General features: G+C 37.9%; 1 protein-coding gene across 6 annotated transcripts in view; it reads right to left on the bottom strand.

The window, feature by feature from the left end:
- Window positions 1–22,787, bottom strand: part of SPATA6 (spermatogenesis associated 6) — a 158,492-nt gene that overhangs the window by 46,414 nt on the left and 89,291 nt on the right. For all 6 annotated transcript variants that reach the window (XM_025288780.2, XM_044945033.1, XM_025288781.2 and 3 more), the window contains 2 exons: window positions 22,425–22,465; window positions 2,680–2,864 (listed from right to left, as the gene is read on the bottom strand). In XM_025288780.2, coding sequence (XP_025144565.2) covers window positions 2,680–2,864; window positions 22,425–22,465 — 226 coding nt within the window. The remainder of the gene's footprint in view (window positions 1–2,679; window positions 2,865–22,424; window positions 22,466–22,787) is intronic.

Below are 22,787 nucleotides of genomic sequence, written 5' to 3'. Positions count from 1 at the left end.
ATCCACTAGTCTGTGCTGTGGTATAAGGAATGACTGACTAACAGTTTTACTCCATTTAGAAAGCAAAACCTTTAGCATGAGAATATCAGCTCCTATTAAATTAGATTTGCTATTATTTCTTAGTCTGATTTTATTAATAACTCTATAAGCTAATATAATTATTATGCCATAATATTAACATTTATACTTTGAAGAGAAAACTGGTTTTGAAACATAACACTTATAATCAGAAGTGAAACCCGTTTATGGTGTACTAACTCTACTGGAGTTATTCTTTTAAAAGGCTTAAAGCAAAAAGGACCTTCACGATAAATAAAGTCATTTGCTTAGAGTCGCTGATAAAGCTTTCAAAAGTGTGTTTATTCCTATACATGATAAGGAGTCAGCATTTTACAGCAATCTTAGAGGAAAACTTACTTAATTTTAATGAATATGTACCTAGAAAAAATAGAGCTGTATGTTCTGTCATACTCCCAATTTTGCCGAGGACATACAATCTATGTTTACATCAGTTTAAATTGTTTATTGATTCCAATGGTTGTATAAACACTCTAGTATATTTCTCAGTGACCTAAAAGCCAGATCATAGAAAGTCTTATATTTAAACATGTGGTACTAAGCATGCTAAAAGGAAAAAAATGTTTTTTCTCTTGGTAATATGTCTTAAAGACATATTGTCTGATATATTTTACTTTTCTTTACAGACTAGATCTAGATTTTTTTAGAAAATACACTCAAAGTAGAGGTGTTCTGTCTTAGTGAAAATAAAAAAGTTTATTTATACTAGAAAGTACTCAAATAAAATTTTATCAACTTATTTAGATGTGTTCAAACTAAACAACTATTATATTCTTTAATTTTAAAAGTACCTCAAATTTCTTTCAGTCATAGGTAAAATATGTAATGTTTAATATTTGAATCACTGGTATCCTTCTAGCAAAGAACTTATTTATCTATATCTACTATCCAATGCCAAAATAAATGCTGTCACCTACTCTAAACCATCCCCTGCACTGAAATATGAAAAAGGGACAGCTGACATTAGCTAGCCTCAATAAAGAAGTTTTGAAAACAGCCTCAATGAAGAATTTATCAACCTGACTTCAAAATACTGAGACAAAATTATAAACAAGGAAAAAAAACAACACAAGATTAAATTTGATATTTTACTATAGCAGTAGACAATTGGAGATTTCTTCAAAATATGCAAAAACATAGAAAAATAAATCAAGATTTATAATAAGATATTCAAGGAATTATAGGTTTAAAAAATGCTTGAAAACCTACAGATATAGCAAAGAACCTAATCAAGAAAACCTCAAGTGCTTAATTCTAAAAGTAGGGAAAAGTAGAGTAGTGCCAACTGAATGTTTGAACATCAGAGCAGTCGTGGAATGCAAAGAAAGTCCCCTGATAACAGAGACACAAGTTATCAGACTTCAGTAGAAAAACCTCTCTTTAAGAGCTTCTCTTGAACTTTTAAAACCTACAGATACACAGACATATATCTCTCTATATAGATGTACCTACCTACCTATATGAACTTATATCTATATAGATCTTATACCTATATATAGAACTTATACCTATATAGATCTACCTACCTACCTACCTACCTATCTGAACTTGATTTCCAGAGGCATGATTGACTTGAAGTAACATTCGTCAAACTTCCCTAATTTAGGATGAGCATATCTAGCATTCCTTCATATACCTATTTCAAATGGTTACAGGACTAACGATGAAACAAATTTATGTGTTCATAACAGGGGTGCTTTAGTACAGTTCCCAAACTGGCACACTCTTGTTTGAATCATAGGTTTTGAGATGAACTTTTGATAGATTCTCTACAGCTCATTTAAACTTTCTTATTTATGCCTGATGCCCCTAGCACGCTGTAGAGATTTTGTGTGCCTCTTTAGCTTTTTGATACCATGTGTGATGATAGATTATATTTCTATGTGTTCACAGTATATCTCTTATGTTTTCAAATTTCTACAAAATTTCTTAAATACCTAGGGTTGGGTTTGTTTGCTTTTTTTAAATTTATGACAATTCTTGTTTTCTATGTTACTAAATGTGAGGGAGTCAAGGAATTTTCAATTTGGATTCAACAACAACAAAAACAGATGAAGAGGAATTATTTCTTTCATATTCAAATTATAACAAGTGTCTTAACTTTGTTTGCCAAAACGTTTTTAGAGGGAGAACTAGATCATTAACATGATTAAGATTCTCTTGGCAGTTGGGGATAGGTAATTTGATGAAAGCAGGTGCCATGAACCCATAATATACAGTATCATTATTATCAGTAAAAGAAAAAATATAACCTATGCTATTTTTGTACATAAGTCATGACTATAATGTTAAATTCCTATGAATCTCTTAAAAACAATTATCATATACTCTATTTTTCACTTTGGGAACTACAATATTTAATTAGGGTTAAAGTGACTCTAATTAATAAACTCACTATAGTTAATAAACTCACTTTGAGAGAACTGGGCTGGGGAGGAGTATCTGACACTGTGCAATACATTCTAAGCAAAAACAATTTAAAGTAGCTCTCTTAAAATCAAATTACCCTTTTGCAAAATATCACGTGACATACATAATTACTGCCTGCTCTTTTCTAATGATTATTCAAAAATTAATACAGACATAGAAACTAAGCATTACCTTTCCCTGAGAGAAGCTCGATTTAACACAGGGCTTGGAGAATGCTTCGGCATGGTAGAGGGTGCTGAATGAACAAGTAAGGTCCTGGCTGAATGCTGGGGCTTGCTGCATGACCTTGAACTCAAGTAGTCTTCGCACCTTTCCAAAGACTCATCGAAGTCTCTCCCATGAGGTGTTCTGATGACCTGTTTAAAAATTACATACGTATACACAGGATATATATATATATATATAGTGACATACATATATAGTGACATTATACACATATACACAAGACATTTGTAAAAATAAAAAAAAATCTAATATAATGTCACAGCTATATTTGAAGATAAATTTCATTAGGGGGTTCCCTGGTGATCTAATGGCTAGAATTCCATGCTTTCACTACCATGGCCTGGGTTCATTCCCTAGTTGGGGAACTGAGATCCCACAAACTGCATGGCAAAATAGGTTTTAAAAAAAAGATAACGTATGTAAAACACATGAAAATTCTCGACACAGAACAAGTTCTCAGTAAGTGGATTCAAACGTTAAAAGCTATTTTGGGCTTCCCCAGTGGCTCAGCAATAAAGAATCAGCCTGCTAATGCAGGAGACATGGGTTCGATCCTTGCGCTGGGATGATACCCTGGAGAAGGAAATGGCAACCCACTCTAGTATTCTTGCCTAGAAAATCCCCTGGATAGAGGAGCCTGGCAGGCTACAGTCCATGGGGTTGCAGAGTCAGATAAAACTGAGCTACTGAGCATAGCAATCGTTACTACCACTATATGACTAAACACTGAATAATCTGACTATTCAATCCACATGTCCAAAATCACTGCAGATGGTGACTGCAGCCATGAAATTAAAAGACACTTGCTCCTTGGAAGAAAAGCTATGATCAACCTAGACAGCATATTAAAAAGCAGAGACATTATTTGCCAACAAAGGCCCATCTAGTCAAAGCTATGATTTTTCTAGTAGTCATGTGAGGATGAGAGTTGGACTATAAAGAAAGCTGAGCTCCAAAGAATTGATGCTTTTGAACTTCGGTGTTGGAGAAGACTCTTGAGAGTCCCTTGGACTGCAAGGAGATCAAACCAGTCAGTCAATCCTAAAGGAAATTAGTCCTGAATATTCATTGGAAGGACTTATGCTGAAGCTGAAGCTCCAATACTTTAGCCACCTGATGCTGGGAAAGATTGAAGGCAGGAGAAGCGGATGATAGAGGATGAGATAGTTGGATGCCATCACCGACTCGATGGACATGAATTTGAGCAAGCTCCAGGAGTTGGTGATGGACAGGGAAGCCTGGCATGCTGCAGTCCATGGGGTCACAAAGAGTCAGACACAATGAGTGACTGAACTGAAAATCTATAGAACTTTATCAATTCCAAGGCCTTTTGAGTAGGAATGGGGTAAAGGTAGGGATGGATATATAAAGCAAAGGACAAATACACATGAACTGATGATAGTCTAGCTATGAGGCCAAACAGAACAGAATGCTAGTCCTCATACTCAATCATTGCTTCATAATAAATCAAGGTAGATAAATGAATAAATTCCTACCCTTGTAGAACTTACATTCTAGTAAAATTTACATTCTAGTAAGGAGAAAAAGATTTAAAAACACAACCCCCTCTAAAATAAATAGGTAAAACATACAGTATATCGAAGGATGGTAAATACCATGGGAGGAAAATAAAGGAAATAAGAAGTGCTGCCAGGTGGGGTGGGAGGAATATGTAGGGAAGCAGCTGTAATTTTACATAGGGTGGTCAATGGAGACCTCACAGACAGAACTGCCCTAGCAAAACTCTATGAAGTATAGGCCTGAGATCAGACACTCATTCGTGTCTGACTCTTTGTGACCCCATGAATCGCAGCACGCCAGGCCTCCCTGTCCATCACCAATTCCCAGAGTTCACTCAGACTCACATCCATCGAGTCAGTGATGCCATCCAGCCATCTCATCCTCTGTCGTCCCCTTCTCCTCCGGCCCCCAATCCCTCCCAGCATCAGAGTCTTTTCCAGTGAGTCAACTCTTCGCATGAGGTGGCCAAAGTACTGGAGTTTCAGCTTTAGCATCATTCCTTCCAAAGAAATCCCAGGGCTGATCTCCTTCAGAATGGACTGGTTGGATCTCCTTGCAGTCCAAGGGACTCTCAAGAGTCTTCTCCAACACCACAGTTCAGAAGCATCAATTCTTTGGTGCTCAGCCTTCTTCACAGTCCAACTCTCATACATGACCACAGGAAAAACCATAGCCTTGACTAGACGAACCTTTGTTGGCAAAGTAATGTCTCTGCTTTTTAATATGCTATCTAGGTTGGTCATAACTTTCCTTCCAAGGAGTAAGCGTCTTTTAATTTCATGGCTGCAGTCACCATCTGCAGTGATTTTGGAGCCCAGAAAAATAAAGTCTGACACTGTTTCCACTGTTTCCCCATCTATTTCCCATGAAGTGATGGGACTGGATGCCATGATCTTCGTTTGTTGAATGTTGAGCTTTAAGCCAACTTTTTCACTCCCCACTTTCACTTTCATCAAGAGGCTTTTGAGTTCCTCTTCACTTTCTGCCATAAGGGTGGTGTCATCTGCATATCTGAGGCTATTGATATTTCTCCCGGCAATCTTGATTCCAGCTTGTGTTTCTTCCAGTCCAGCGTTTCTCATGATATACTCTGCATATAAGTTAAATAAACAGGGTGACAATATACAGCCTTGACGAACTCCTTTTCCTATTTGGAACCAGTCTGTTGTTCCATGTCCAGTTCTAACTGTAGCTTCCTGACCTGCATACAGATTTCTCAAGAGGCAGATCAGGTGGTCTGGTATTCCCATCTCTTTCAGAATTTTCCAGAGTTTATTGTGATCCACACAGTCAAAGGCTTTGGCATAAGCAAGAAAGCAGAAATAGATGTTTTTCTGGAACTCTCTTGCTTTTTCCATGATCCAGAGGATGTTGGCAATTTGATCTCTGGTTCCCAAACCAGCTTGAACATCAGGAAGTTCATGGTTCACATATTGCTGAAGCCTGGCTTGGAGAATTTTGAGCATTACTTTACTAGCATGTGAGATGAGTGCAATTGTGCGGTAGTTTGAGCATTCTTTGGCATTGCCTTTCTTTGGGATTGGAATGAAAACTGACCTTTTCCAGTCTTGTGGCCACTGCTGAGTTTTCCAAATTTGCTGGCATATTGAGGGCAGCACTTTTACAGCATCATCTCTCAGGATTTGGAATAGCTCAACTGGAATTCCATCACCTCCAGTAGCTCTGTTCGTAGTGATGCTTTCTAAGGCCCACTTGACTTCACATTCCAGGATGTCTGGCTCTAGGTCAGTGATCACACCATCATGATTATCTGGGTTGTGAAGATCTTTTTTGTACAGTTCTTCTGTGTATTCTTGCCATCTCTTCTTAATATCTTCTGCTTCTGTTAGGTCCATACCATTTCTGTCCTTTATCGAGCCCATCTTTGCATGATATGTTCCTTTGGTATCTCTGATTTTCTTAAAGAGATCTCTAGTCTTTCCCATTCTGTTGTTTTCCTCTATTTCTTTGCATTGATCGCTGAGGAAGGCTTTCTTATCTGTTCTTGCTATTCTTTGGAACTCTGCATTCAGGTGTTTATATCTTTTCTTTTCTCCTTTGCTTTTCCCTTCTCTTCTTGTCACAGCTATTTGTAAGGCCTCCCCAGACAGCCATTTTGCTTTTTTGCATTTCTTTTCCATGGGAATGGTCTTGATCCCTGTCTCCTGTACAATGTCACAAACCTCCATCCATAGTTCATCAGGCACTCTATCAGATCTAGTCCCTTAAATCTATTTCTCACTTCCACTGTATAATCATAAGGGATTTGATTTAGGTCATACCTGAATGGTCTAGTGGTTTTCCCTACTTTCTTCAATTTAAGTCTGAATTTGGCAATAAGGAGTTCATGGTCTGAGCCACAGTCAGCTCCTGGTCTTGTTTTTGTTGACTGTATAGAGCTTCTCCATCTTTGGCTGCAAAGAATATCATCAATCTGATTTCGGTGTTGACCATCTGGTGATGTCCATGTGTAGAGTCTTCTCTTGTGTTGTTGGAAGAGGGTGTTTGTTATGACCAGTGCATTTTCTTGGCAAAACTCTCTTAGTCTTTGCCCTGCTTCATTCTGTATTCCAAGGCCAAATTTGCCTGTTACTCCAGGTGTTTCTTGACTTCCTACTTTTGCATTCCAGTCCCCTATAATGAAAAGGACATCTTTTTTGAGTGTTAGTTCTAAAAGGTCTTGTAGGTCTTCATAGAACCGTTCAACTTCAGCTTCTTCAGCATTACTGGTTGGGGCATAGACTTGGATTACTGTGATATCGAATGGTTTGCCTTGGAAACGAACAGAGATCATTCTGTCGTTTTTGAGATTGCGTCCAAGTACTGCATTTCGGACTCTTTTGTTGACCATGATGGCCACTCCATTTCTTCTGAGGGATTCCTGTCCGCAGTAGTAGATATAATGGTCATCTGAGTTAAATTCACCCATTCCAGTCCATTTCAGTTCACTGATTCCTAGAATGTTGACATTCACTCTTGCCATCTCTTGTTTGACCACTTCCAATTTGCCTTGATTCATGGACCTGACATTCCAGGTTCCTATGCAATATTGCTCTTTACAGCATGGGACCTTGCTTCTATCACCAGTCACATCCACAGCTAGGTATTCTTTTTGCTTTGGCTCCATCCCTTCATTCTTTCTGGAGTTATTTCTCCACTGATGTCCAGTAGCATATTGGGCTCTTACTGACCTGGGGAGTTTCTCTTTCAGTATCCTATCATTTTGCCTTTTCATACTGTTCATGGGGTTCTCAAGGCAAGAATACTGAAGTGGTTTGCCATTCCCTTCTCCAGTGGACCACATTCTGTCAGATCTCTCCACCATGATCCGCCCGTCTTGGGTTGCCCCACAGGCATGGCTTAGTTTCATTGAGTTAGACAAGGCTGTGGTCCTAGTGTGATTAGATTGACTAGTTTTCTGTGAGTATGGTTTCAGTGTGTTTGCCCTCTGATGCCCTATTAAATATCACAAGACCTAAATCATGGTGACATTCCAAAAAGAGAGAAACAAACAAACAAACAAACAAAACCACACAAAGATCCTGTGGGTGGGGTAGGGTGTATGCCTGATAATTAGAAATACCAAGAAAGCCAACAGGCTAGACTGAATAGTAGGAAATAAAGTAAAAAAGGCAAATTTTAAGGATTTAGACTTCTATTTTGAAAAGACAAGGTCTTTTATTTATTTTTTGGGGGGAAATAATATCTTCTTGGCTACTGTGTCAAGAACAGTCTATAGTGTGACAATGGGCAGAGTCAAGGAAATCAATTAAGAGATTATTAACAACAAAGCATGGAAGAGAATGCTGTCTTGCCTCTGAGTGATGGCAAAAAGTGATCAGATTCAGATGCCATCTGGAAGATACAGTCCACAGGAACTGCTGATAGACTGTCAATGAGAACATCAAAGTTTTTTGGTGAAATCAGCTGGAAGAACTGAGTTTGTGTAAATTAGTTATACCCTTCCAATGGGACAGATGGAAGAATAAGATATTATTAGGAGACTGGTTTTTGATATGTTGAGCTTCACGTATCTATCAATCATCCAAACTATCAGAGTAGAGGTTCAGGGGAAGACTCAAGGTTAAACATATAAACTGGTCATTTTTAGAGTCTAAATGGTATTTAAAAATATGGCACTAAGTGATATAACCAAGGAAGTGAGCATAAATAGGAAACCTCTGAAAACCGAGCCCTAGGAATACTCCACTGTTTAGAATTTGGGAAGATGAGAAGCAGACTGAGGAATGGCCAGGAAATAAGGGGAAGAAAATGGAGAATCTATTATTCTGGAAGTCAATTAAATAATGTATTTCAAGGAAGGGGAGTAACTAGTTCAGTCTAATGTTGCTGATAAGACAAGGTAGGAAAGACTTGGAATAGTATCAATAATTTTAATAAGAGTAGCTTTGATGGAGTGATGAGAGTGTTAATCTGAAGTTAAATAAATTCAATTTCTCTTTCTTGTTCCTTAACACATATTTAACTTCCCATCACCATATTACTGGAGAAGGGAATGGCTACACACTCCAGTATTCTTGCTTGGAGAATTCCCTGGACAGAGGAGCCTGGCGGGCTACAGTCCATAGGGTCTCAAAGAGTCAGACACGACTGAAGCAACTTGGCATGCAAGCACCATGTTAAGTGCTGAGACTACAATAGTGAACAGGACAAAGTCCCTGCCTTTATGAAATTTTGTCCTAGCAGTTATTATCAACTAAATATTTGACCTTTAAGAAGGTCACTATGACCTTTAATCTTTTTCAGACGCATTTCTCCAGGTTTAATAATGGCTACCTTATATCTAAAAATCTTCCATAATTTAAGTTTCCTGCAGAATAGGCAATGGCACCCCACTCCAGTACTCTTGCCTGGAAAATCCCATGGATGGAGGAGCCTAGTAGGCTTCAGTCCATGGGGTTGCAAAGAATCAGACACAACTGAGCGACTTCACTTTCACTCTTCACTTTCGTGGATTGGAGAAGGAAATGGCAACCCACTCCAGTGTTCTTGCCTGGAGAATCCCAGGGACAGCAGAGCCTGGTGGGCTGCCGTCTATGGGGTCGCACAGAGTCGGACACAACTGAAGCGACTTAGCAGCTTAGCAGCAGAATATCTAGATGTGTGAATTAGTTATAAAACAAATGTAAGCAATTTATTATTAAAACACCACTCCTCCTTCAATACTACCACAATTTTCACTGCTTTCCAGAATTACAGCAACATATGGTGAGCCAGCAGTCAACAGAGAGAATCAAACTTTCATTCCAGAACCAAATAGCATGTAATTCAAATGACTCAGTTATGGTCCCAAATAACTGACCAAGAATATGTGATCCAGACTGAATGAGAGAAACAAACTGAAAAATGCTCTAAAGACTGAGAGAAAAGGGGAAAAAAAAAAATGCTCTAATGCTGTTTCTCGAATTATATCCAAATCTGAGCCACTTGGCTTATAGAGATTATTTCTCTTCATTAATTTTAATGCCCATTGAGTCATGTTGGCTGCAGACCATTTCACTTTTTGTTTACTAAAATTTCTCCACTAACTAGTCAGCAGCGCTCTACATAAAGCCTCTTCTAGGTGACTACAACTGTTTCTCTCTTTATCAGACTATTCACTAAGAATCTCTTGGACAACACATTAGCTAACACAGAGATCTAAAGAGGTACAGGGATTTGAACTCACAAACCAGACGAGAGAGGGTATTAACACAAAGAAAACTGACAGTTAGATATGCTAGGGGGCAAATCTATCCTAACGACAATACCTGCAGAAGGACATTTATAAACTTCTAATGGTCTAAATGGTGGCAGTCTCATGCAGGAGGTAGGTTGGAATCAAGGTGCTAAGCAGAGAAAAGGGGGAGATAGGGCATTCCAAGTGGAAGAAAAGGCACAAGGAATAAACAATGAAGATACAATCACATGGCTAGTTGTGCAGGAAAGTAATTGGAGAGAATATCACAGAGGCGGAGAGGGGCACACTGCAGAGAACCTTGAATACTGTATGTAACTCAATACTATCCAATATTTATTAAGCACCTTCTATGTATCAAGTACTGAACAAGGTAGGAGACAGTAATCACAGATAAATATAACAGGAGACTTCAAAGATATTACCATCCAGAATGAGAGACATGAAAAAACAAATAATGATAACACAATGAGGAAGGAGATTAGAACTAAATAGATACACAATGAGTAACAGTGCAGTGGGGATACAGCTGGGATGTATTTCTTCCATGGAATTAGAATAAATATTTTGGAAAATTATATTTCGAAAAGAGGGAATGGAAGGTATAACAAGGGGATGAGATAAGAATCCACGACAAATTTCCAACCTAGACTTAGCTTAAGAAGCATTTTCATAGCTCTTGTGAGTCTTCCATAGGTTGATCATTCACCTCCAGGAATCAAATGGAATGTCCTTACTTTGGCTCATAATGGAAGAGGCATATTTCTTGGATGATTCCTCAAGAACCCTAGCTTAGAGTGTTCAAAGAATTGGGTTCAAATCCCTGCTTGTTATGTGACCCTGAGCAAGTAGTTTACTCTAAGTTTTCATTTCCTTATCTATAAACTGGGGAAACAATCTTACAGGTTTGCTACAGAAAATAAGTAAGACAAAATTAGTACAAACACAAAGCAGAAAGCTTGATTCATGAAAGACAATAGTATTTATTTCTTCTGTTTACATAAACCTTCATATTTCAGCATAAAGAGTTTTTTCCTTTTTACATTTATGGAAATATTCTTTAAATCCTTTTTATAAGATCACAGAAATGTAACAATTCTAATATTGCAGATGTTGAAATGCATCAAGATAAAATCTAATAGTTTTAAACCAATCTGAAATTGTTATAGGTTAAAAAAGAAAATTTCATTTCACCAAGTTCATTGTAACTACATAAATGTAATTATGTAGATAACATAATTTTCAAATATGTGATATATAATGGTTGAGTTATCCCATATTGCAGAAATAAGCTTCCTGAAAAGCTGCTTATACAATAAGTTAAGTTAAATCATATTTGTGCCCATAAAATTTATAATTTATAGGAACTTCAAAGTTAAATTAATGGAAGAAAGAACCACTAAGTATAAACAGGAACCAGGAAACTCACTTATCCAAAAAATATTTGTTGAAGACTGGAACTACATGCCATACTTGACAATTTCTCTTTCATCATGGGAAATAAATTAAAAAATAATAATTCTAATGGAATTTGCTGGGAAGTAGTTGAGGAGGATGATGACAGGAAAGAAGTGTGGTAGAAGCACTACTTTCAGGATAGTAAGGATAAGGCAGGTGGCTGCTGCAAGTGCCAAGTTGCTTCAGTTGGGTTCGACTCTTTGCAACCCTATGGACCATAACCCTCCAGGCTCGTCTGTCCATGAGATTCTCCAGGCAAGAATACTGGAGTGTGTTGCCGTGTAGTCCTCCAGGGGATCTTCCCAACCCAGGGACTGAACCCACATTTCTTACATGTCTCCTGTATGGCAGGCAGGTTCTTTACCACTAGTGCCATAGTTCTGAGTAAAAAGGAAGAGAAGCAGATATTTGCAACTGAGATGAATTTCTCAATTTTGCTGAAAACATTCCTTTTGAATCCTACTCAAGTGAATGATCAATTCCTACCTCACCCAATTTAAAAATCCATATGCTCAACTATGCTGTTTAGTTTAAGGAAAACGTACTTTCTTTATACTAGAGAAAATTTTAGAAGAAATTCCAAAATAATGCAATGAAATTGATATGTAATTCTTAGGTGTGCCAATCTTTAGGGGGTAGGGGGAAATTCCTTCCTTCTTAGATTACTCCTTGCACTTACATAAATAATTTGTTTAACCCTCACAACAACCTTTGTGGTATTTTTACTATCTACACTTTATAAGAGAGGAAACTGAAGTAAAGTCAAATAGCTACTGTTTGGTGGTAGTAGTCCCAGGTCAGTGAACTATGAGAGATCCACGACAGAAAAAAAAAAAACAGAAAACTCCCACAGCCCAAGCCTCAAAGGACACCTATGAGGAAAGTTCCACAGAAGATACACTAACAGTCGGATTTACTAACAGCCCAATAAAGAGTGAAGGAACAAATTGGCAAACTGCTTCCAAGAAAGAAAATATCCCCCAATTAATTTTATGATGTGATCATAACATTGCTACCAAACCACTGAAGAAAAGTAGGAGAAATCTAATTATAGATCTCTCTTGGCACTAGTGGTAAATAACAGATGAGGGTTTGATTCCTCAGTAGGGAAGATCCCCTGGGGAAGGGCATGGCAGGCTACAGTCAATAAGTCGCAAAGAGTAGGACACAACTGAAGTGACTTGGCACACATGCATGACAATATGTGGAAAATTATCTTAAACAAAATATTAACAAATTAAAGTTAGTGATGATCAAAAAAGAATACAACATGATTAAGCTGGGTACTTTCAAAGAATACAAGAACGGGTTATCAATAGAAAATCTATTAATTCACCATAGGAAAAACATTATCAACTCACTAGAAGCTGAAAAAAGTATTCAGTAACATCCAACATCCACTCATAATTCAAAAATGTAAATTCTTTGAAAACAAGGAATTTCAAAGGGAACTTCCTTAACTTGCTAAAGGATATCCAACAAAAATCTACTGCAAACATTCACAGGTGTGAAACCTTCGACATGATCCTATCTAAGACAGGATCAAGATAAGAAGGCACATAGTATTAGTTTTCTGCTGCAACCTATCAGGTTGCACTGCAAGAGCAAATTAAGTCTGAAAATTAGTGGCTTAACATAATAAAGGTTCATTTTTCCCTGTACTTTATGGTAATACAGGTTAGCAAGAGAATCACACTTCACAAAATTGCCCAAGGACCTGTGCTGATGAGACAGGCTGAACAACTTGCAGCTGTACCATCTAGAACAGGCGACCTCACTGTCACTATAACAACAGAGAGTTCTTGTCAATTCTTCTATGCCGCTCCCTGGAAGGGATCCACATAATTTCCATTTATAGTCTACTGGCTGGAACTAGGCCCTATACACCTGCAAGAGGGCTTGAAAATATAGGAGAGGAAATGATAGCCAGTAGGCAATAAATATCTCTGCCACATGCACAATCACCACTTTTATTTCAGTACATTAAAAATTCTAGTAAGTCAAGACAAGGTAATCTGTAAGGCAGAATTAAAATTCATTGTTTGTAGATGATATGGCTTCCTCTACTAAAAAATTCAAGAATATCTAAGACAAGAATGTTACACAAAAATCTATTTCAAAACCATAGATTAGCAAAACACATACAAAAGTAGTTTTACATAAAAAACTGTTTACAATGGAAACCAAAACTATAAGGTTTCTGAGACTAAATCTAACAATGTGTAACACATTAATGGAAAAGTGTATATAACTTTAGTAAGACATGTGAGAACTGAGATGACTTGCATTCACAAGGCTTGGCTAACAGAACTAAAATCTTAGGCTCACCTACCTCAGTAGGACTTTACCATGAGTTTTAATGCTATAAACCAGTAAATAGCTTCATTATTCGCTTTAGTATCTTCCCATAAATCATTTGCCTGAACAACAGTCTGCTCAATCATCATTCGGCTCCCTTCTCATAATGATAGATTGTTAATCTGAGCAAACAGTCCCCTTCTCAGCCCAAGAGATAACTCAGGAAGACAAATTTCTTCCCTATTAACTACTTGCTTACTTATCAAGATTTGCTTTAAGACTCTAATCTTCATGTCCAACGTTGTTGTTGTTTAGTCACTAAGTTGCATCCAACTCTTTACAACCCCATGAACTGTAGCCTGCTAGGCTCTTCTGTCCATGGGACTTCCCAAGCAAGAATACTGGAGTGACTTGCCATTTCCTTCTGCAGGGGATCTTTTCGAACCAGAGATTGAACCTACATCTCCTGTTTGGCAGGTGGATTCGTTACCACTGCACCACCAGGGAACCCCTAATCTTTTATATCACAAACATTGCCAATGAGATTCCCTGCTTTAAAGTTCAGTTCAGTTCAGTTGCTCAATCATGTCCAACTCTGTGACCCCATGGACTGCAGCATGTCAGGCCTCACTATCCATTACCAACTCTCAGAGTCCACCCAAACTCATGTCCATTGAGTTGTTGATGCCATCCAACCATCTCATCCTCTGTCATCCCCTTCTCCTCCTGTCCTCAATCTTTCCCAGCATCAGGGTCTTTTCAAATGAGTCAGCTCTTCACATCAGGTGGCCAAAGGACTGGAGTTTCAGCTTCAACATCAGTCCTTCCAGTGAACACCAGGACTGCTCTCCTTTAGGACGGACTGGTTGGATCTCCTTGCAGTCCAAGGGACTGTCAAGAGTCTTCTCCAACACCACAGTTCAAAATCATCAATTCTTAGGTGCTCGGCTTTCTTTATAGTCCAACTCTCACATCCATAAATGACTACTGGAAAAACCATAGCCTTGACGGATCTTTGCTGGCAAAGTAATGTTTCTGCTTTTTAATATGCTGTCTAGGTTGGTCATAACTTTTCTTCCAAGGAGTAAGCCTCTTTTTATTTCATGGCTGCAGTCACCATCTGCAGTGATTTTGGAGCCACACACAAAATAAAGTCAGCCACTGTCTCCACTGTTTCTCCATCTATTTGCCATGAAGTGATGGGACCAGATGCCATGATCTTCGTTTTCTGAATGTTGAGCTTTATGCCAACTTTTTCACTCTCCTCTTTCACTTTCATCAAGAGGCTCTATAGTTCTTCACTTTCTGCCATAAAGGTAGTATCATCTGCATATCTGAGGTTATTGATATTTCTCCCAGCAATCTTGATTTCAGTTTGTGCTTCATCCAGCCCAGCATTTCTCATGATGTACTCTGCATATAAGTTACATAAGCAGGTGACAATATACAGCCTTGACGTACTCCTTTTCCAATTTGGAACCAGTCTATTATTCCATGTCCAGTTCTAACTGTTGCTTCCTGACCTGCATACAGATTTCTCAAGAGGCAGGTCAGGTGGTCTGGTATTCCCATCTCTTTCAGAACTTTCCACAGTATATTGCGAGCCACAGAGTCAAAGGCTTTGGCATAGTCAATAAAGCAGAAATAGATGTTTTTCTGGAACTCTCTTGCTTTTTCGATGACCCAGCAGATGTTGGTAATTTGATATCTGGTTCCTCTGCCTTTTCGAAAACCAGCTTGAACATCTGGAAGTTCACGGTTCACATATTGCTGAAGCCTGGCTTGGAGAAATTTGAGCATTACTTTACTAGCATGTGAGATGAGTGCAATTGTGCGGTAGTTTGAGCATTCTTTGGCATTGCCTTTCTTTGGGATTGGAACGAAAACTGACCTTTTCCAGCCCTGTGGCCACTGCTGAGTTTTCCAAATTTTCTGGCATATTGAGTGCAGCACTTTTACAGCATCATCTTTCAGGATTTGAAACAGCTCAACTGGAATTCCATCACTTCCACCAGCTTTGTTCGTAGTGATGCTTCCTAAGGCTCACTTGACTTCACATTCCAGGACGTCTGGCTCTAGGTGAGTGATCACACCATCATGATTATCGAAGTCGTGAAGATCTTTTTTGTACAGTTCTTCTGTGTATTCTTGCCACCTGTTCTTAATATCTTCTGCTTCTGTTAAGTCCATACCATTTCTGTCCTTTATTGAATCCATCTTTGCATGAAATGTTCCCTTGGTATCTCTAATTTTCTTGAAGAGATCTCTAGTCTTTCCCTTTCTATTATTTTCCTCTATTTTTTTTGCACTGATCGCTGAGGAAGGCTTTCTTATCTCTTCTTGCTATTCTTTGGAACTCTGCATTTAAATGGGTATACCTTTCCTTTTCTCCTTTGCTTTTTGCTTCTCTTCTTTTCACAGCTATTTGTAAGGCCTCCTCAGACAGCCATTTTGCTTTTTTGCATTTCTTTTTCTTGGGGATGGTCTTGATCCCTGTCTCCTGTACAATGTCACAAACCTCTGTCCATAGTTCATCGGGCGCTCTATCAGATCTAGTCCCTTAGTTCTGTTTCTCACTTCCACTGTATAGTCACATAAGGGATTTGATTTAGGTCATACCTGAATGGTCTAATGGTTTTCCCCACTTTCTTCAATTTAAGTCTGAATTTGGCAATAAGGAATTCATGATCTGAGCCACAGTCAGCTAAAGCCCTTCTTGCTTTAAAGCCCTTCCTTAAAACTCTGGAGCCAAGACTCCCAAACACTTAACCTTTAAATATTTACCTATAAATATCCACCCTTAACTTTTCAGAGATATTACTCTTAACCTTTCAGAGATACTACTAAGTCTGCAAAGGTGATGTTCTCCCTTACTGCATAATCAAAGCTCTGCTTTGCTTGATATCAACAGATTCTTCAGTTATTGTGGTGATGTTTTGGTGAGCTGGCAATTGACAACCCTGAAATCCAACAAGATCCAAACAGACCCACCTTGTTGCCACATCTAAGACACTCAACTCAGAAATAGTTTTTTCCTCTGGGACTCCTGGGCCTCCCTCATTGGGGGGTCTCTCTAACTATCAATACAATGGTGTGGTAACTGAATCTTCTTATTAGGTCTGGACTCTGCTCTCCTTTTGGTAAAGCTCCCAAATGCTGAGTTACTTTGTCTTATAGGAATGGAGAACCCTTGTCATTATCTGGTCAAATCTGAAAACTTGTATCTCAAGTGGAAACTTGTCTTGTTATATATGTTACTAATATGTCTCTCTGTCACTTTTTGCTCTGAGTCTGTAAGAGGAAGTCCACAGCAAATGACCAGACATGAACTACTAAAGCTATCCTGTAGCCAAATCTAAGAACTGACAGATTCAGATGTCCTCAATCTACCAGAATGCTTAGTAAAAACTTTGCCCTGGGCCACCTGTCAGAAAATCATGAAAACTTTCCTCAGTGTCTTCTTTTTATTTTTCTCCATGGGAGAAAATGCTTCTGGAAGAAACCACTACCAGACCTTCCATCTTCTTAGAATTACAGATTTGTCAGGTCTCTAAGATACCAATCACTAGGTTGGCGCCCAAGACATAAGCTGTATCAGCAACATAATGACCAACGCTGTCAGATTCTTATGCCTGTGTTTCAGTTTAGACCAATGCCCCCTCCAAGTCAGATTCAATCTTTTGATCATCTTACGTATATTTATACTATGATTTTAAATTGCACATTTACTGTTCCAAAAAGCATAATTTCACTAAGTATTTTTAAAATTACAGTGGCTACCTTGGAGGGTGTTTTATATGAACAAAACTGTTTATGTAAAAGATGCCTTAGAATGAAAAAGAGCAAAATCCTACATATCCAATAGTCTGCACTTCTCAACTGGCACAATAAAAATTGAAAAAAAAAATATTTCAGCATTTACAAATTGCTTCCTTAAAAGATCTGTTGGCCAAGGCCCATTTTTAAGAATGTGAAAATGTAAAATCATGTCTTATTAGAATACCCTCACACCCCGTGAAAGAAATGGCCTTCAGCCCACTATTTATCTCCTGCCCTATCCTCTCCCTTACGTGAGAACCCTATCCTCCTTCTGTGTGCTTTCATTCCCATCTGAAGTGCCAGAAACAAACGCTCAGTGACTTCTTAAAATTAATCCCCTTCAGATTACATCAAGTGCCATATGGTTTACTTTTAAGCTCTGATCTTTTTCTGAGCTGAATAGTCAAGACATTCTCCAAAGTCTAATAAACAAGTTAAACAAGAAATTGCAGCAGAATTTAGAATTCTGTATACTTAAATAATTCGGCTTTTCCACATTTCCTATCTCAATAAAAGGTATCAAGAAAACACTGAGTTGTCAAAATCAGAAATACAAAAGTTATTCATAATACTGCACGGCTAAGAGCCTTTCAATACTCTCTGATTTCAAACTTTTCTTGACTATTTTTGCTTAGTTCCTAGAATTTAAAAAAAAAAAAAAAAAGGGCCTGGAGATATTTTTATTGAGATTTTGTTAATTTTTGAATTACCCTGCATAGAAGTGTATCTTTATGACACTGATGTTTTCTCTAGGAGAACATAGTACATCTTTTCCATTTGTCAAGTCTACTTTTCTGTCAACATTAACCCTAAAAATCTGTCTAATATCTCCACTGCAGCTGACCTCCATTATTATCATCTTAATCCAAGCCATCATTTCTCACATTGACTACTCAATAGTCTACTAACTTGTCTACTGTCTCCATTCCTTTCCCAGTCCACGCTGCTATCAAGACTAATATTTTCAAAGTACAAAGCCAACTGTATCATCTTGTTTAAAATAACTTCATTTGCTTCCCATTGTACCTAGGATAATAATCAAAATTCTTAACATGGCAAAAAAGATTTGATCCCTATCTACTACTCTAGCCTAAGCTTACACCGTGTGCCTGCTCATGTCTGTCACTCCTAGCAACACTGGTCTTTTAGTTGCCTACCCACTGAACCTTTATAAATGCTGCTGCTGCTACTGCTGCTAAGTCGCTTCAGTCGTGTCCGACTCTGTGCGACCCCATAGACGGCAGCCCACCAGGCTCCCCCGTCCCTGGGATTCTCCAGGCAAGAACACTGGAGTGGGTTGCCATTTCCTTCTCCAATGCATGAAAGGGAAAAGTGAAAGTCAAGTGGCTCAGTCGTGTCCGACTCTTCACGACCCCATGGTCTGCAGCCTTCCCTCCAGAGCAGTCACCGATCCTCAAAATCCTTTTTCTGTTCTCCTTCACCAGATCAAATCCTCCTAATATATAAGTAGTTGAAGCCAGCATGCATATCCCTCATGATATTTGTCACAGTTCCAATATATATTGATTTTTGTGATTTTATTATCTCTCTCATTATCATAAAATATCCATGAAGGCAGAAACAGTTACTAGTTTTGCTGATTTTTTGCTAATTTCTATTAATAACATAATAGAGTTTTAGTCATATCATCTTTCTTAATAGTAAGAGAGAAGCTGGGAGTAGAGAGGAACAAGGCATTCTAGATGTAACAGAACAAAGGACTAGCTTTCCATCACGATTCATCTTTGCTTCCTTCAGAGCAGAATTACTGCTGAGAAGCAATCCCTGCATGTAGGTGTGGCCATCTGGTTAGTTCTTGGCAAACAGAGTGTAGGTAAAAATGTCATGTGTCAATTCAAGGCCAAGGCTTGTAAGAAACTGATATGCCTCTTCAGGTTCTCCTTTGTTTTCCACTATGTGAAGAGGACAGCAATGCTCTAGAATAAGGTGAAGACACAAAATGGGGTCACTTCGTGGACCTCTCTTCTCTTGCCTCTGCAGAATATATTTCTCAGCAGAGCTTAGGCAAAGTCTTGCTTTTCTAAAAATTTCTTGCAAACACTCCTAGTTTCATAACTCTTTTCCTTATAGATACCGTATAGTGTTCCACTACCAGCTATTATACGCCTATATGAAAACAATCCTTTATTTTTCCATGGGAAAAACAGCCCTGTTCAATGATGAATATGTATTCCTATGGAAATCTACCTCTTCAATACAAAAAATAATCCTGTGAGCTGACTTACTACCGACAGCCTTACAAAGGTAGTATGAATGATTAACTTCTACTCTAACCCTGAAAGTGAAATATATAGAGTTGAGGGTGGGCAGATAGTTAAGGGATAGAAGCGAAGCTCTTTAAAATAATTCATTTAGAAAAGGGGATTCTGAATATATACACTACCTTTAAATGGACCAGTCAACACAGAACTGGATTATAGTTGCTGCTGCTGCTGCTAAGTCGCTTCAGTCGTGTCCGACTCTGTGCAACCCCATAGACGGCAGCCCACCAGGCTCCCCCGGCCCTGGGATTCTCAAGGCAAGAACACTGGAGTGGGTTGCCATTTCCTTCTCCAATGCATGAAAGTGAAAAGTGAAAGTGAAGTCACTCAGTCGTGTCTGATTCTTAGTGACCCCATGGACTGCAGCCTACCAGGCTCCTCCGTCCATGGGATTTTCCAGGCAAATTCAATTCCAGGTAAAAGTACTGGAGTGGGGTGCCATTGAGTGTCTGATAACCTTTCTCTCCTTTCTATAGTTTTATATACTTGGTTTACTTGTTTTCTCCTTATAATCCACTCATACAACACACATATTTTAGGAATCTACACTATGTATCAGACAATATGCTAAGTACCACTCCAGTACTCTTGCCTGGAAAATCCCATGGATGGAGGAGCCCTGTAGGCTGCAGTCCACGGGGTCACTCAGAGTCGGACACGACTGAGCGACTTCACTTTCACTTTTCACCTTCATGCATTGGAAAAGGAAATGGCAACCCACTCCAGTATTCTTGCCTGGAGAATCCCAGGGACAGGGGAGCCTGGTGGGCTGCCGTCTATGGGGTCGCACAGAGTCAGACACGACTGAAGCGACTTAGCAGCAGCAGCAGCAGCAGCAGTGATTATCAATAAGTAAGACCAATAAGATCCTTGCCATTTTGGAACTGACAGATTAGTTTTTTTTTTTTTTTTTTAAAGGCAGACTATAAACAAAGATGCAAATAAAGAAGAAAATAAATATATAAAAATTGTGAAACATGACTTGAAGAAAATGTACAAAGACAGGCTTATCCCTTGGTGTTACAAATAAGGTGGTTTCCCCAGCTCCCATGCAAGACAATGAACACTATGCTTTTTGATGTATGTGTGTGTGTGCATGTGTGTGTGTTTACAGGCACACTCACAAGCATATATATCACACAGATTGGTATACATGTATGTGTTTGAGTATATTCCACATAATAGAGTGGGTCTGCACCAGGTGAAATATGCCAGGCCCACACTCCTCTAGGGACAGGCTTAAACAAGGGCACAGCCCTATACAAACACTATATGAGGGATGGTTCTATTTAAGTGCTATGATCTCAGATGCCAATGCTTGCATAGACAGCGAAAGAATCACCTGGAAACTTGTAATAAAAATTTCCAGTCTCCATTCTCAGCAATTTTCATTTAGTAGGCCTGGAATGGATTTTCATAAAGTTCCACCTATATGATTCTGACACTCTGGTAGATTTGGACCCTCAGTCACAACTCTGCATTGGCTCTTCTGTATTTCTTTCACCACAATCAATGCATGGCAAAGAACTATGCTATTCAGTGCCCTAAAGCACAGAATAAATTGTCTTCAAGTAAATAAACAAAGGTATTATAAAGAAAGGTGTGATTTTTGTTTTGTTTTCCTAAATATAATATCTCCTCTTATTAAGAATTTTCACTTAGAGGCAAAAAAGATAAATCCTGGGGAAATACTTCTCAAAATGAAGAACATGAAATACTAGTGATATAGCAGGTTTTTAATATGCTGCCCAAAATAAATTTACATAATACACAAGATTATTTTACATGGTGCATGGACATACACTAAAAGACAGTGAATCACAAAGGAAAAAATGTACTTTCTTTTCAATTCTCTTTCAATCAGAAATCTTCAGTTAGCTATTGGTAATGTCTGCTACACCTGTATGTCATTGCTTATCTCATTTTAGGAAATAGAGAACATGTCTCAGAGTCTTGTTATCTAGCTAGAATTTAGTACCATTGTTTTGTTTTCACTGTATTTTTAAGGCTATCATCCATTTAAAGCAAATGATACTGGTTTTCATTTATTTTAATTTTCATTTATACTTATAAATGAAAAGAAGATGAATTTTCAGTTTTTGAATTTTTAAAATTAATTTCTATTGAAGTACAGTTGATTTACAATATTTTGTTAGTTTCCGCTGTACAGCAAAATGATCAGTTATAATATATATATATCCACTTTTTTAGATTCTGTGGGTTTTTTAAAGATAGCATAAATTACATGAGATATTACAAAAATTATGAGGATGCTGCTGTATGAATGAATAAATGAAATTTAGAATTACTACTGTGAGGTGTCACTGAAAGTAACAGCCAATTTTTCTTTCTTTAACTCTCTGTCTCTCTCACACACACACAAACACAAATAACTAATCCAAATGAACAATCAAAAGTCACAAAATACTTATAAGAAGACATGCAATGAAAAGTCTATTCCAGACAAAATAATGATATTCCATAATATGACAATTATTGTTTGTAAATTTCTTGACTAAATGAATATGATAATATCTGACCATACATATCAGAAATTTACATATGCTCTAACCTGAAAGTCAGGATAACTATCACATGTAGTTTTTATTACATACCTTATAATCCTTGGGTCGATAGCAGCCAAGATGAGAATGATCTAAAAAAGGACGTATAAAAGAAACTATAAATATTTCCACCAAAAATAAATTTGGTTTAATATTTGCTTTTTCCTACAATCACTGTTTCTATGATTATAATTCACACAGCAGTTTACAGAAATACCTTCAAAATCCTTCAACAATGTTACAAAGATGATAAGCATAAGTTCAAATCTGGAAGTTCTTTAGCAAATAAATGATTTCACAAATATTATTTTCATTACAGTAGGAGATATCTGATATAGACCATGTTAATTTTTATTTGATAAACCAATCTGTGTGCATGAAAAGGACACTTTTTAGTTGACAAACCAGTTTATG

Source organism: Bubalus bubalis, chromosome 6, assembly GCF_019923935.1.
Source record: "Bubalus bubalis isolate 160015118507 breed Murrah chromosome 6, NDDB_SH_1, whole genome shotgun sequence".
NCBI lineage: Eukaryota > Metazoa > Chordata > Mammalia > Artiodactyla > Bovidae > Bubalus > Bubalus bubalis.
Note: the sequence above shows the minus strand (reverse complement) of the source record. Positions and strands in the feature narration are given on the sequence as shown.